The sequence below is a fragment of the Durio zibethinus genome, chromosome 21 (genome assembly GCF_047325235.1).
Source record: "Durio zibethinus cultivar Kanyao isolate XHJ-2024 chromosome 21, ASM4732523v1, whole genome shotgun sequence".
Lineage (NCBI taxonomy): Eukaryota > Viridiplantae > Streptophyta > Magnoliopsida > Malvales > Malvaceae > Durio > Durio zibethinus.
In genome coordinates this window covers 2,681,716-2,694,875 of record NC_143182.1, presented here as the reverse complement: position 1 = coordinate 2,694,875, position 13,160 = coordinate 2,681,716, and the positions used below count along the sequence as shown (strand labels likewise).

General features: G+C 36.9%; 4 protein-coding genes across 7 annotated transcripts; 2 read left to right on the top strand and 2 right to left on the bottom strand.

The window, feature by feature from the left end:
* Window positions 1-429: 429 nt before the first annotated feature.
* Window positions 430-2,763, bottom strand: LOC111305947 (putative WRKY transcription factor 43). Its single transcript, XM_022903831.2, has 2 exons — window positions 1,256-2,763; window positions 430-746 (listed from the first exon to the last, which is right to left on the bottom strand). The coding sequence occupies exons 1-2, from the start codon at window positions 1,663-1,665 to the stop codon at window positions 569-571; spliced, it is 588 nt and encodes a 195-aa protein (XP_022759566.2). The 5' UTR covers window positions 1,666-2,763; the 3' UTR covers window positions 430-568.
* A 137-nt stretch (window positions 2,764-2,900) lies between these two features.
* DECOY (decoy) lies at window positions 2,901-5,444 on the bottom strand. 3 transcript variants are annotated; one of them, XM_022903829.2, is made up of 7 exons: window positions 5,328-5,444; window positions 4,994-5,155; window positions 4,614-4,679; window positions 4,005-4,079; window positions 3,636-3,765; window positions 3,440-3,559; window positions 2,901-3,270 (listed from the first exon to the last, which is right to left on the bottom strand). In XM_022903829.2, the coding sequence occupies exons 2-7, from the start codon at window positions 5,146-5,148 to the stop codon at window positions 3,127-3,129; spliced, it is 690 nt and encodes a 229-aa protein (XP_022759564.2). In that variant the 5' UTR covers window positions 5,149-5,155; window positions 5,328-5,444; the 3' UTR covers window positions 2,901-3,126. The 3 variants fall into 3 exon arrangements, with proteins under 3 accessions (XP_022759564.2, XP_022759563.2, XP_089607046.1); XM_022903828.2 differs by having other exon boundaries at window positions 5,226-5,380; XM_089750920.1 differs by lacking the exon at window positions 5,328-5,444 and having other exon boundaries at window positions 4,994-5,216.
* Window positions 5,445-6,717: 1,273 nt separating this feature from the next.
* On the top strand, window positions 6,718-9,853 carry LOC111304785 (3-methyl-2-oxobutanoate hydroxymethyltransferase 1, mitochondrial-like). 2 transcript variants are annotated; one of them, XM_022901723.2, is made up of 5 exons: window positions 6,718-7,449; window positions 7,684-7,890; window positions 7,978-8,124; window positions 9,207-9,260; window positions 9,353-9,853. In XM_022901723.2, exons 1-5 carry the CDS (start codon window positions 7,045-7,047, stop codon window positions 9,584-9,586), a joined length of 1,047 nt encoding a protein of 348 aa, XP_022757458.2. In that variant the 5' UTR covers window positions 6,718-7,044; the 3' UTR covers window positions 9,587-9,853. The 2 variants fall into 2 exon arrangements, with proteins under 2 accessions (XP_022757458.2, XP_089607044.1); XM_089750918.1 differs by having other exon boundaries at window positions 6,772-7,449; window positions 7,668-7,890.
* A 128-nt stretch (window positions 9,854-9,981) lies between these two features.
* On the top strand, window positions 9,982-12,855 carry LOC111304784 (uncharacterized). The gene has a single exon (XM_022901721.2). It carries the CDS (start codon window positions 10,175-10,177, stop codon window positions 12,461-12,463), a length of 2,289 nt encoding a protein of 762 aa, XP_022757456.2. The 5' UTR covers window positions 9,982-10,174; the 3' UTR covers window positions 12,464-12,855.
* Window positions 12,856-13,160: the final 305 nt, after the last annotated feature.

Genomic DNA, 13,160 nt, shown 5'->3' with positions numbered 1-13,160 from the left:
TCTAATCTATTTTTAAATATCTTCTTATCTTATCACTCTTATTTCATTGAAGAAGACATTATGTATATAAAATCTTTTGAAATCCGTAATTTTTAAATGTTAATTTTAATTATATGTCAACTGATTTAAAAAATAATCGACAAAATAAAAAATTTTATCGTCTATAAAAACGCACACTAAAATAAAAATATATATATAAATTTCACTACATGTTCTCCAAACTTATGTTATTTTATTTTTACGTGCTCTTTACTCAAATATTTTAAGTTAGGAAAAGGTTCATACCTTAATTTCATAAAGATTTTTATTATCCGAACTCTAGGAATGTTTTTAGAGTGCGTGTAGGTTGTTGATTGGACCATTTGAATATCAAACAGGATTAAAGAGCATTAGAGTGAGAAGATGCATAAAACAAGAAGATGAGTTTATTTATGATATTTGCACTCCAGATTTTTCTTTCTCATAAAAATGGGAAAAGGAAAGTATAAAATATATATTCATGACAAGAACAGAGGGCTTCTTGATTTGTCCTTGAAACTATTAATTTGCAGTAATTGGCTGGATGAACTTAAAACCTAGAAAGGAATTGCATTTGCTTGAGAAGAGGAGTTAGGGTTTCCATTAGCTTTTCACATGGATGGTTGTGAATTCCTTCATATGTAGTCACCACGATGCTGGTGTCCTTTGAGAGCCTCTGAACCTGTTTCTTCACATTGCATGTGTGATGCGTGCACCGGTAATAGCTCCTCAAGTTATTTAAAAAAAAAAAAAGTAAAAAAGGAGAATCATTTAAGTAAATTTCTAACATAGTATACAATAAAATAGTTTTCGATAGTGATCAAGGGTCGAAAAAGAGCATAGACAAGAATCTAAAACAGCTTTGGAATTAAAGTATATGATCAGTTTTCTTGTAGTAAGAGGATGAACTTTTTATTTGAGATTTCATGATTTGAATATTGATTATTAAGACTAATACGAGGTTTTTTTTTATAAAGTATTAGACTCTTAATTTTAATGATTAGTGATCAAATTTTGGTAATTTTAAATATATATAAAAAAATACAAATATATGCATGCTAATAATCTTAGTTATGCTTGAGGGAATTGCATTAATAACGACTGCTTATTCTATGCAAACTTAATTACGTTAAAAACTATGTATGCATCAAAAGTTAAGAATATAGAGTTATGAACGAACATGCCATGCAACGTATGATAGTTAGAGAAACAGCAGGGATTTTAATGATTAACAAACCTCGGATAAATGCTATTCTTCACAGCTTTTTGTCCATACTTTCTCCACCTGTAGCCATCGTCCAAAATATCATCAGCACTCCTGGTTTGGAATGCAAACCTAGGTCGGCTTGTCTTTTTTATCCTACTACCTTTCCTCTTATCCTTGTTGCCTTTCTCATCCTGATCGCCTCCATTTTGAGCCATCAAATTAGAAGCACTTTCAATCATTGGCTTATTCTCACCGAGCATACCTTGACCTGAGAGGAGGCTAACCCAATCAATATCGGGGAGAATTTGAGTTTCTAAAGGAGGCTGTAGTGAGGAGGATGGAAGTGAGGGTGCAAAGAGGAAAGGAGTGTTAAGGGGTGACAATAAGGGCGGCGCAAATGGCGGTGGGAGTGGTGGTGGGGTACTTTCTTGGCCATCCATATCTGATGATGAAGGTTCTCACTTCTGAGGCTCCAGTGAGAGAAAATGGAGAGACAGAGAGAGAGGAACAGAGAATGATTGAGTAATGAAGTTTAAAAGGGAGAAGAAAGTAGTGGAAGGTGTAAGAGGTTGGACTGCCCCCACAAGAGATATCCAAGAGAGAAAAGAAGGAATTAGTATGGAGTTTGAGAGAGGGGAAGGGAATAAGGGTCTTTAATTCCTTTCTCTTGCACCCTTGGTGAAGCCAACAGCATCTCACCTACTTCTGTTCAACTGCCCCTGCCCTCAAGTAAGAGGAGACGTGTCCAACATGCATCGACGTTATCACCAAAGCATGCATATATATGCGATACTCTACTATTATTTTCTTTTTCTTTTTCCATGCCAGCTTAAAATGATTATTTATTTTGGACACATGTTTAAATTAAGCGCTGCAAATGTTAATTCTTTGTTCCATTTAAGTTTAACCCAAGAAAAGAGAAAAAAAAAATTTGTTTGTTCCAATATTGCACAGCTCACCAACCGAATGCAGGAACAAATCGTTCTTTTTCATTTTATGCGTGTAAAGTTCACGAGGGAAAAAATACACCCCATGATTTTTAGTCGAAACAATGATATCATTCAAATTCTAAAAAAGAAAGGAAGACCCACAAATCATAAATGCAAGGTCACTTGATTGCTCTACATTTTAAAGAAACCATGGTTTTGGTCAGACTTTTGAAATTCTGTTTGTCATCGTTCGGCAATGACTTTTTTGGCGCTACAGAAGAACAAAAATATTGTTTTGGATACACGAACAAAATTGCCTATATAAGGAGCCAAAAAAAAAAGAAGCAATTGTATTTCCACATTTATCCGTTAACTGGGCTTCTTTGAGAGCCGAAGTCAACGAGTTTAATTAATTAGGCCCAAGATCCTCATTATATTCGAGTCAGTAAGCCCTTGGCTGCGGAGGGAAGTCCTGTTAGGCCACCCGCCAGACTTCCTAGATTGGTTCTTTCCCAGACCATGTCTGCTGGTCAAAATACCGTATTCTCTACACTCTAGTTAAAGGAAACAATATAGGATCTAGTCATCAACATCAAGAAGGTCGAGAAAGGAATTGTTCAGCCAATCATCGCAGAATCAAAACCTAAAGTTACTTGTGTAGGCTATCACAACAAGGGTAGAAATACAAATTAGACGCAACCATTATTGCAGCAGAGGAGAGGAAAAATAATAAAAGGGAAGGGGTATGATCAGAAAAACCAAATTCATGCATCAATTGTCACCAACAAAAGAAAATTAAAAAAAATTGGAATATTCAATCAATCCTGAACCAATGACTCATGTTCAGATGTTCTGTTGTCTTATGTTGGCTTTAAATTCTGATGTAGACTCTACTGCAAAATTACAATTAAACCACAAAATGGGTTATAATAAAGATGGTATAGCTTGGAGATCAAACTAAGCAATTTGCCATTAGCTGATGATCATCTTCTTAAGAAATTCAGCTTGTTCAGGAAAATACTCCAATAATTCATCCTTGGTCACCCAAACGAAATCCTTGCACTTCCCAATATTAAACGTGTTGGTGTCAATCACTTGAGACTTGAAGAAGAATCGCTGACAGAAGCACAAGCATAAGGTGGGGAAATAAATATAGTAAAAGGAGCTCCAGTGAAGTGCATGCATGTTATCAATACGAGATAGGTAGTGATTAAAAGGGCTAGCAATGACAGCACTGTATCAACATGTTTGAAGAAGAAAATTAACACCTTTTCGGTTAAAATACCTTAAATGGTTCAGGCACATTCTCTGACTGCTGTATAACTATATGACCCATGGGAGCATTTCCAACGAAGTAAGTGTGAGAAAGGTCTCTAATTACAGATTCTAAGGCAGACTCTGCACACTGCAAACATTTGTTATTTATATCAGAGTAACAAAACAAAATGAAGAAGGAAATAAGAAGAGAAAACAACCATTACCTTGCGCAATGTCTCCTCCGTATCATAAACTTTTTCTGGAAAATGCCACACAGGTTTCCCACTAGGAGCACCATGAGCGTTACCATGTAGAAGAAGATACAATCTTCGATCAAGTGCTCTCTGCAATGACCTTAATAAATTGAAAGTTCACAATTTTCATGATCAGAATATTGTACTAATAATGGCTTGAATTTACTAATTTCATCCTCTATCCCCACAAGACCAAAACCTCCAAAAGGAAGCAGTTCTAATAGTTAGAACAGAAATTTGTTCTCAAATTTGTAACACGCAGATATACCTGGTCTCTATCAAACAAAATGATAAGCACGTAACAATGTTCCAATGAACAATATTAAATCTACCACTTACTTTCTGTCATTCGTTTTGTCAGCTTCAGTGATCCTTGGAGCTGGATGGTACTCAATTTGGTAGTCACCTTTTCCCCTGTTTGTACCAATTTTTCACTTCATTAGCAGAGAACAAAAAACGACCTATGTTGCACTCTGCACTTTGTCTGCATGTGCAGATTTGCAGTTGTATGCATGTATTCATCAACGGTGCAATGAAAGGAGAAAGAGCATAACATATATAACCCGATGAAAATTGACTTTAATTACTTTTATGTTCCATGAAAACTTTCATAGCAGAGCCAAAAATAGACATCTTGAATCAACCTTGAGGATCCTCTTATAATCAGATCGGAAAAACTAGGTCTAAAATACTCCACATAATCTTTCCTGAATCCCCTCTTCATAGAATTAATAACTGTAAATCCCATGTGACACGCAATTCATTTTGATAAACCAATTGCTTTCCAGTTTTTTAATCTACTTATTTATCAGTTTATGCAGGTGCATCAAATCAAGAACTATTATCGAGTAACCGCTTACATATGGATCACAAAGGTCCTAAACCATAATATGTAATACAACTGAAGCAAATTCCATAAGAATATAGGCTCAAATAAAACATACTTACCTAGATTTAGACATGTCCAAAAATTCATCAGGATATCTGCGTCGATACTGCTGCCTCCATCGGAAGCTGCATAAAACAAAACCAATTACGTGCATAAATACGAAGCCTTTTATCTCTTTCATTAAAACCCCAGTTAGTGGCTGAAAAATTGAACAAAAAAGAAAAACAATTTCGAGTAATAAGCCACGGATCAGGCTGTCTTCAGTAAATATTTCAGCTTTTTCTTTTCTCTTACCATCCGTGTTTGAAATTAGTGCCTCTCTAGCAAAACTGAGCTAATCAATTTGCTTTCAAAGGAAATGGAAATCTAAGATACCCTAGCAGGAACTTTTCCCACATTTTCTCCGCAGCCAAGCAAAGAAAAGAGAAGGAAAACTTACGAGAACTCCTGAAATGCATAAACCACAGGATCAATTTTGGGGATGACGACTGGTAATCTCTCGAATAGAACAGAGGCAACGATTTTCTCAGAACTCGTGGAAAACCCACGCGCTCCCGCGAGTGGCCGAACCAGCGACGTTAACGATCTATGCATTCTCGACCTGAAAAGAATAAGCATTTTAGAGGGATGGGAAAAAGGTTTGAAGACCGTATACGTAGATATATACGCACGTATGAGAAGAGGAAGTTGAAATTCAGTAGTTGAGAAACCCTGCTTAAACCCTAAAATTATGTTGCAGAGCCATAGTGAGAAAGAAGAAATGAGTGTTGCACCTGTTAGTAAAAGAGTTGTGAGGCGAGGGTTTTTATTTTCTTTCGATATTTTCGTTTTGGCTGACCTTGAGTCATTTCCTATCGAGTGGTTGTTTTATTTTTCCTTTTAAATGAAATTATTTTGTTTTTTCTTTTTCTTTACACCTTTTCATTTTTAAATTTGATATTTTTTTTTCTTTCCACCTTTTTAAATAAGTTTAAAAATTTTTGCAAAATATTTTCTGCTAATTCTTTTTCAAAATTAAATATATTTTTTTAATTTATTAAATATGAAATTTTGATAAATTATATAATTTATTGAAATCCAAAAATTTTAAAATTAAGATAAAAAATAAATAAATAATTTTATCTAAAATAGTTTTATAAAAAAGATTAGTGTGTAGAGAAAAAAATAAAATTGTATTTAGAAATTCTTTTTTTTTTCTTTATTTTGTAGCATGTGCAAATTTTGCACTCTGCACCCAAAAATTACAGGTTTAACCAAAAAAAAAAAATCCAACTTTTTTGGGATAAAATAAAAAAGTATACAAATTTAAGGTTTTCAATTTTTATAATTGCTAATGGAAGTTCATTTTCTCTTTATTTTGACTATTTTGTTTTCAAAATTTATTCAAAGTTTGAACAAAATTTAAATCTTAATAATTTCCTCTATATATAAAACAAAGTCAGAAGTAAATTGTAACTTAGGTGAACAACAATGAAAGGAAGGCTTTCGGCTTTTGCCGAAAACTTTCAACCGATCGAATGCATTCAGTAGAATTTGAACTTCAATTTCCCAAATATACAAACTTTGGTGAACTAAACAAGCTCCCCTTACCAAGACCCTCAATACAATAGTCTCAAAGAAATAGAACACATTTACTTGTTTTGCAACTAAATTTGAACTTAAGATTAGCTCATAAATCACATCCAAAGATATGATTATTTATCCAAACAAACCACACAATCGAATTTCAAGATGCAGATACAAGCTCAATGCTGAAATTAACATACATATCCTCGTAATATACAGCAGCTGCTACAGGTACCGTATCTTTAATATTGATATTTTAATATCTTTATTGAAGGCTCATTTGAGAAATAAATTTTTAAATATTTTAAATACATTTTAAATTAAAATTAAATAAAAATAATTTTATATTAATTAAATAATAATTTAAATCAAACTCAAATTTAAAAAATTTTATTCTTGATCTGAATTAAATATCAAACAAGTAATATGATAGTTGGACAAATCTAACTTAGTCACAAGTACTACTAACTTTAAACTTAAAATTGGGATTGCTTTTTGCCGGTTACTTATGTCACCTCCTACGCCTTTATTTGGACCTTTTCCAAGATTTGATAATCCCGTTAAGTAAAAAAAAAAAAAAAGTGCAAATATTTCCTTACAGTTATTTGAGTTAAAAAAAAAAAAAAAAGAGAAAGTGAAGATGGAGAGGGCGGTGATTGGGGATGGGCCAATAAGAGCGTGGGATTAAATAAACAAAATGGGGGCAAAGGCGGTTCGAAATCAGGTAAAATAATCTCCTCATTCCAAGTTGGTGCCGGTGGCGCTGCCATAAAACACCGCCTCAACCTTTTCTTTGCCTCACTGAATTTGTCACTCTACACTTTCCAAATCTCCAACTACTACCATAACTAAACAATTCTCACTCTCATTCCAACACGAAAAACGTTAAAAGCTTCTTTCTCTCACTCTCTCAAAACCTCCAAAATGGCATTTTTAACCAAGCTGTCCAAGGCTTCTTCACTCGCCAGAGCCTGCCTAAGTCGCTGCATGAGCAACCTTCCGGAGAATACCGTCTATGGCGGCCCAAAGCCTCAAACCTCCAACCAGAGAGTGACCCTTAACCAGTTGAAGCAAAAATACAGAAGGGGTGAGCCCATCACCGTCGTAACAGCCTATGACTATCCATCAGCAGTCCACCTCGACACCGCTGGCATCGATATCTGCCTCGTCGGAGACTCTGCTTCCATGGTCGTTCACGGCCATGACACTACCCTCCCTATCTCACTTGAGGAAATGCTCGTTCATTGCCGGGCTGTTGCTCGCGGCGCCAATCGGCCGCTTCTCGTTGGTGACTTGCCTTTTGGGACCTATGAGACCAACACCGGTCAGGTACCCCCATCAACAAGAAATTTCCCTTTTTTCTCACATTGTATTGTTTGGAATTGATGAAGCAGCGTTGTTTGAATGAATTTTCCTTTTTTTGTGCTTACATTTTTAGGACCATTTGTTCTTTTATGTTATGATAATCTGATGGAGCAAACGGTGTTATTGGAAGTTGGCTTTTGGGGTAAGTGTAAGATAGTTGGTGATGTTTGATATTATTGCAGTTTGGATTATGAGCAGGCAGTTGATACGGCGGTTAGGTTCTTAAAGGAAGGAGGGATGGATGCTATCAAATTGGAAGGAGGATTCCCTGCGAGAATCACTGCTGCAAAAGCTATTGTTGAAGCTGGAATCGCCGTTATAGGACATGTGGGACTTACTCCTCAGGCAATTAGTGTACTTGGGGGATTCAGGCCACAAGGCAAAACTATTTCTAGTGCCATCAAGGTCTCTTTCCTAGTCTTTTTTACATTACCTGTGAATATGTGCATATGTTTGTTTTCTGAGCATGTTGATTTGGTTTGGTTTTTGCAGGTTGTAGAGACTGCAATGGCTTTGCAGGAAGCTGGCTGCTTCTCGGTTGTTTTGGAATGTGTGCCAGCACCTGTGGCTGCTGCGGCCACATCTGCTCTTCAAATTCCCACAATTGGCATTGGAGCTGGTCCTTTTTGCAGTGGACAGGTTAATTTTGGACTATTATTCTCTCTTTAAAATCTATGTGCCCACCGTGCCTTAATTATGTACCTGCCTTTGGTATGGAATTCTGTGTTTGCATCATAAACTAACCAATTTCTTTTTGCTATCATAATAAATTGTAGGATTGTTTGTATCTTTATTATGACAAGCAGGTCTTGGTAAATATTTAAGTTTACATACTTATTACATGCATTTCTGCTTTTATAACTGCCTGTCAATATGAATAAGAAAAAGAGAAGAATTGTAGTTCAATCAAGCTTAGAGCATATAGTAGGTTGCCTATTCTGTAAAAATTTCATTAGAAAAGAAGAGCTACAGATTGCATTTTAGTTTTGGGGAATTCAGAGAGTCAACGATGACTAGTTTTATTGCATAACTGTTATCTGATTCCATAGGTGGTCTCTTCTTTATATTAAAATAAACAGAAGAGAACATGTTCCTGATCAGCATCTCCATTCGGGGCTGGTGACATATAACCAACTTATTTAGCTGACACTATTATCTCCACTCAGGATTCTTTGGACCTCAAGTTTCTTCTTATATATGAATCATTAGCTGAAATTTGCATTGAAAACAGAGTTTTACTCATATCGGGAGTTTTGTTTAACTGTTTCAACTAAAGTATTTGGATGGTTATGTCATCCAGAAAAGCTTAGACTTTATGCAATAGCAGGTTTTTAAAAACACAAATTCTCTCATAAATATTGTAGAGAAAAGCTTACGTTCGATGCAAAAGCTCAAAAATGTGGCTTCATGCATGTTGCTTTCTAGCTTCTTTACAAGTTTCTATTAAAATGGTTGTACTGCTCTAGTGGTAGAACATTAGTAATGCTTTTAGTTCATCTTAATCCTTTATCGACTCTTTCAACCATATTGCTTTGCGTTTGCACTATGACATTATGATATTTGCTTTGAAGAGGCTAAAAAGGTATGGTTTTCTGTCATGAAGTTGAATGGTTGTGTTCCCTACCTCTTGATCTTCTTTTATTACTTCAAGAAAGAAATGGTTGTCATTTTTGTTTCATGCATGAAATCATGCAGTTATTATAATTGCACTGTTGATACAGGTGCTAGTTTACCATGATCTACTGGGAATGCTGCAACACCCGCATCATGCGAAGGTTAAGCTCACATTTGCCCCTTTGCCTTGCATATTCTTTCCTTCTGTATCAAAACTTTTGTCAAAAAAAAAAGGTTGTTTTACCTTCCGCAGGTTACTCCAAAGTTTTGTAAGCACTATGCTCGTGTAGGAGATGTCATTAATAAAGCTCTTTTGGAGTACAAGGAAGAAGTAACAAATGGCTCATTCCCAGGTCCTTCCCACAGCCCATACAAAATGAATGCTGGTGATGTAAATGGTTTCTTTGAGGAGTTAGAGAAATTGGGTTTGCACCAGGCAGCATCTGCGGCAACTGAAGCAGCTGAGAAGATGAACAAAGAGCAATGACTAGACGCCAAGAATTCCCATAGTGACTAAAATACGGCCAGACTTCTTCGGCTTTTACCTTAATCAAATTTATTAAGAACCAAATAATGCCATTCTTTTTGGCAATGCATTTTCTTTTAACAAGCTCTTCATAGTTCATACCGCTTGACATTTAATTATCGTAGTTAATCCCTCTTGCCCCATTTTTTTCATGGTTGAGAAATGGCTTTTGTATGAACTTAATTGCTCTTGGATGGAATAATAATCAGATTACAATTCTTATTTGCATTTTAATGGAAAACCTGAAAGTAGCATCCATGTAGACGTTCAATCTTCGGCCGTATCGTGTAAACATTACAGCAGAAAAGAGAATTACAGCCCTAATGAGGCTTCATCCTTATTTCGCCGAAATTGTTGTCGCCAGAGCACTCCCAAGAAAATGCAAGTTCGAACAAAGCCCAGAAGAAGCCCAAGAAAGCCCCTTAACAAAGACCATAGCCTGGTAGGGTTGACTTTAGTCTTCATCATCAAATAGAGAAAAACAACCCAACGTATTTTTCTGTCAAATAGTCGAAGCTTCGAGCGTCAACGTAACTTCCCACAAAAAGGATGAACACTGCACTTCCCGTATCAAAGCACTCCAAAATCCGCCGCCTCCTTAAACCCCTACCGGCATCCTGTCTCCTCTACCGTCACCTCTGCACCGAACCAAACCCCCAACCACCTCCACTGCGACTGCAAGACAAGGAATCAAAAATCGCCCAAGCAATTCAACTCCTCGTCGAAACCCCACACCAAGAATGGTCCTCTTCGCAACCTTTACAATCTCTCCTCTTTTCTTCTCCTCCTCCATCTCCTCTCTTTCTCTTCAAAATTACTCGCAGCCTTCCTTCCTCTTTTCACGCCCTCAATTTCTTCAAACACCTTCAACAAAACTCGTCATCTCAAGACACCCAGTTCCTCTCTTATTCATTCCAAGCCCTTCTCGAACAAACGGGTCGAGAACCCGATGCAGCATCCCGGTTACCTGAACTGCATCAAGCTTCGAAAGAATGGGGAGTTCCTCTAACTGTCAAGGCCGCCGCGTTTCTTATTCGCTATTTCGGGAGACTCGAAATGGTTGACAAATCTGTTCTTGTTTTTAACGAACTCGTCCCTTCTCTTAGAAACACGCACGTTCGCAACGTTTTGATCGATGTTTTATTAAGAGATGGTCGTGTTGACTACGCGATGAATGTGCTTGATGAAATGCTTCAACCGATATCCGAGGTTCCGCCGAATGAAATTACTGGGGATATTGTTTTTAACGCGTTGGTCAAGAGAGGCAGGAAAGGGAGGAACTTAAGCGAGGAAGATTTGATTAAGTTGGTTTTACAATTTGGGAAACATAGTGTTTTTCCAAAGACAAATTGGCTGACCCAATTGATTTCTGGATTATGTAGGAGTGGGAAATCCAATCAAGCTTGGAATGTTTTGCATGAACTGCTGAGACTGAGAGCGCCTCTTGAAACTCCTCCTTTCAATGCAATTTTGACTGGGTTAGGGAGGAGTGGAGATGTTAAAAGAATGAATACCGTTATGGCTGAGATGAAGGAGAGTGGTATTCAGCCCGATGTTGTAACTTTTGGGATTCTTATTAATCAGTTATGTAAGTTACGGAGGGTTGATGAGGCGATGAAGGTGTTAAACAAGTTGGGTGAAGGAAGCGGGAGTGATGGTGTTACAGTTGAAGCTGATGTTATTATTTATAATACTTTAATCGATGGACTTTGTAAAGTGGGGAGGCAAGAAGAAGGGTTGCAGTTGATGGAGCGGATGAAGTCCATGAAGGGTTTGGCACCAAACACAGTTACTTATAATTGCTTGATTGATGGGTTTTGTAAAGCTGGAGAGATTGAGAGAGGAAAGCAGTTGTTTGATCAGATGAATGAAGAGGGGGTTTCACCTAATGTGATATCTCTTAATGCATTGGTGGATGGTATGTGCAGACACGGGAGGATCAGTAGTGCACTTCAGTTCTTCGGTGATATGCGGGGGAAAGGACTAAAGGGCAATGCGGTTACTTATACTATACTAATTACTGCTTTCTGTGATGTTGACAATATGGGTAAAGCTGTTGATCTGTTTGATCAAATGTTGACAAGTGGATGCTTTGCAGATGCCGTTGTTTACTATAGCTTGATCTCTGGATTTTGCAAAGCCGGAAGGATGGATGATGCCAGCAATGTTTTGTCAAAGCTGAAAGAGGCCGGGTTCCGCCCTGACATTGTATGCTACAATTCTCTTGCTAGTGGGTTCTGCAAGAAGAAGAAGGTAGATAAAGCTTATGAAATCATCAAGGAAATGGAGGAAGCAGGAATGAAGCCTGATGGTGTCACGTATAACACTTTGATTGCTTATTTTTGCAAAGCTGGGGATTTTGCAGTTGCTTGTAGGATGATGAAACAGATGATTAAGGCAGGTCTTGTCCCTACTATTGCCACATATGGAGCTCTTATACATGCATACTGCATAAATGGAAAATTTGAGGAAGCCAAGAAGCTTTTCAAAGACATGAGTTCCGTATCAAAGGTTTCACCAAACACCATAATATACAACATTCTCATAGAATCTCTGTGCAAGAATAACGATGTCAACTTCGCACTCTCTCTGATGAATGATATGAAAGCAAAGGGAGTGAAGCCCAATACCAACACATTCAATGCAATGTTTAAAGGCCTTAAGGAGAAGAATTTGTTAGAAGATGCGTTTATATTGATGGACAGTATGATTGAGCATGCTTGCAATCCAGACTATATAACCATGGAGATTCTCACTGAATGGCTTTCTGCTGTTGGTGAATCAAAAAAATTAAAAAGCTTCGTACGAGGATGCAAGGTTTCTACCTCCACTGCATAGAATGGCTGCAAGATGAGGATTGTGTTATTGGATTTTTTTTTTTTTTTTGTGGCTTGATTTGATGATTTGGCCATTGTCAGAGCTCGGAAGAAATCAGAAAAATGGCTCTGTTTTTGCAGCCTACCGATTTTTGTTCACGCCATAATGGCAGGCAGCAGCGCTTCACCTGAACTTGTAGTTGAATTAGCCGCTTGAGCCTGCAATTATCTGTCATTGTTTCACCGGCGGATTCCACCAACTCTGGAACAACCAAACAGTGAGGCTTACATTGTATGTGGCAAGTGGATGTTCTTAATTTTACATTATGCCGTGTACCATTGAAAATTTCGAGAATAACAGAGATTTCTTAATAGTTCATTTATAACTGGCTTGTCGGAATTTCACCTATTAAACTGTTTGCTATGCACAATAGTTCCCTAGTGAGTAGTGACACTTCGAATTATGATTTACATAAAAGAGAAGCTGGATCAGATGAGATCAGGAAGCCAAACTTTGAACACAATCCTGTTTTTGGCATCTCACTGGTTTCTCATTCTCCTTTATCCGGACTATTAATATGATTGCCTGAATTAGCAATCATCACCGTGTATTATTCAGCTTCAAAACCCTTTCCGATTCACTATTCTATTTGAAAAACCTTAATAAATCATGTACAAATAGTTTCTCTCTATGTTTCATAAATGTTGCAATTTATTTA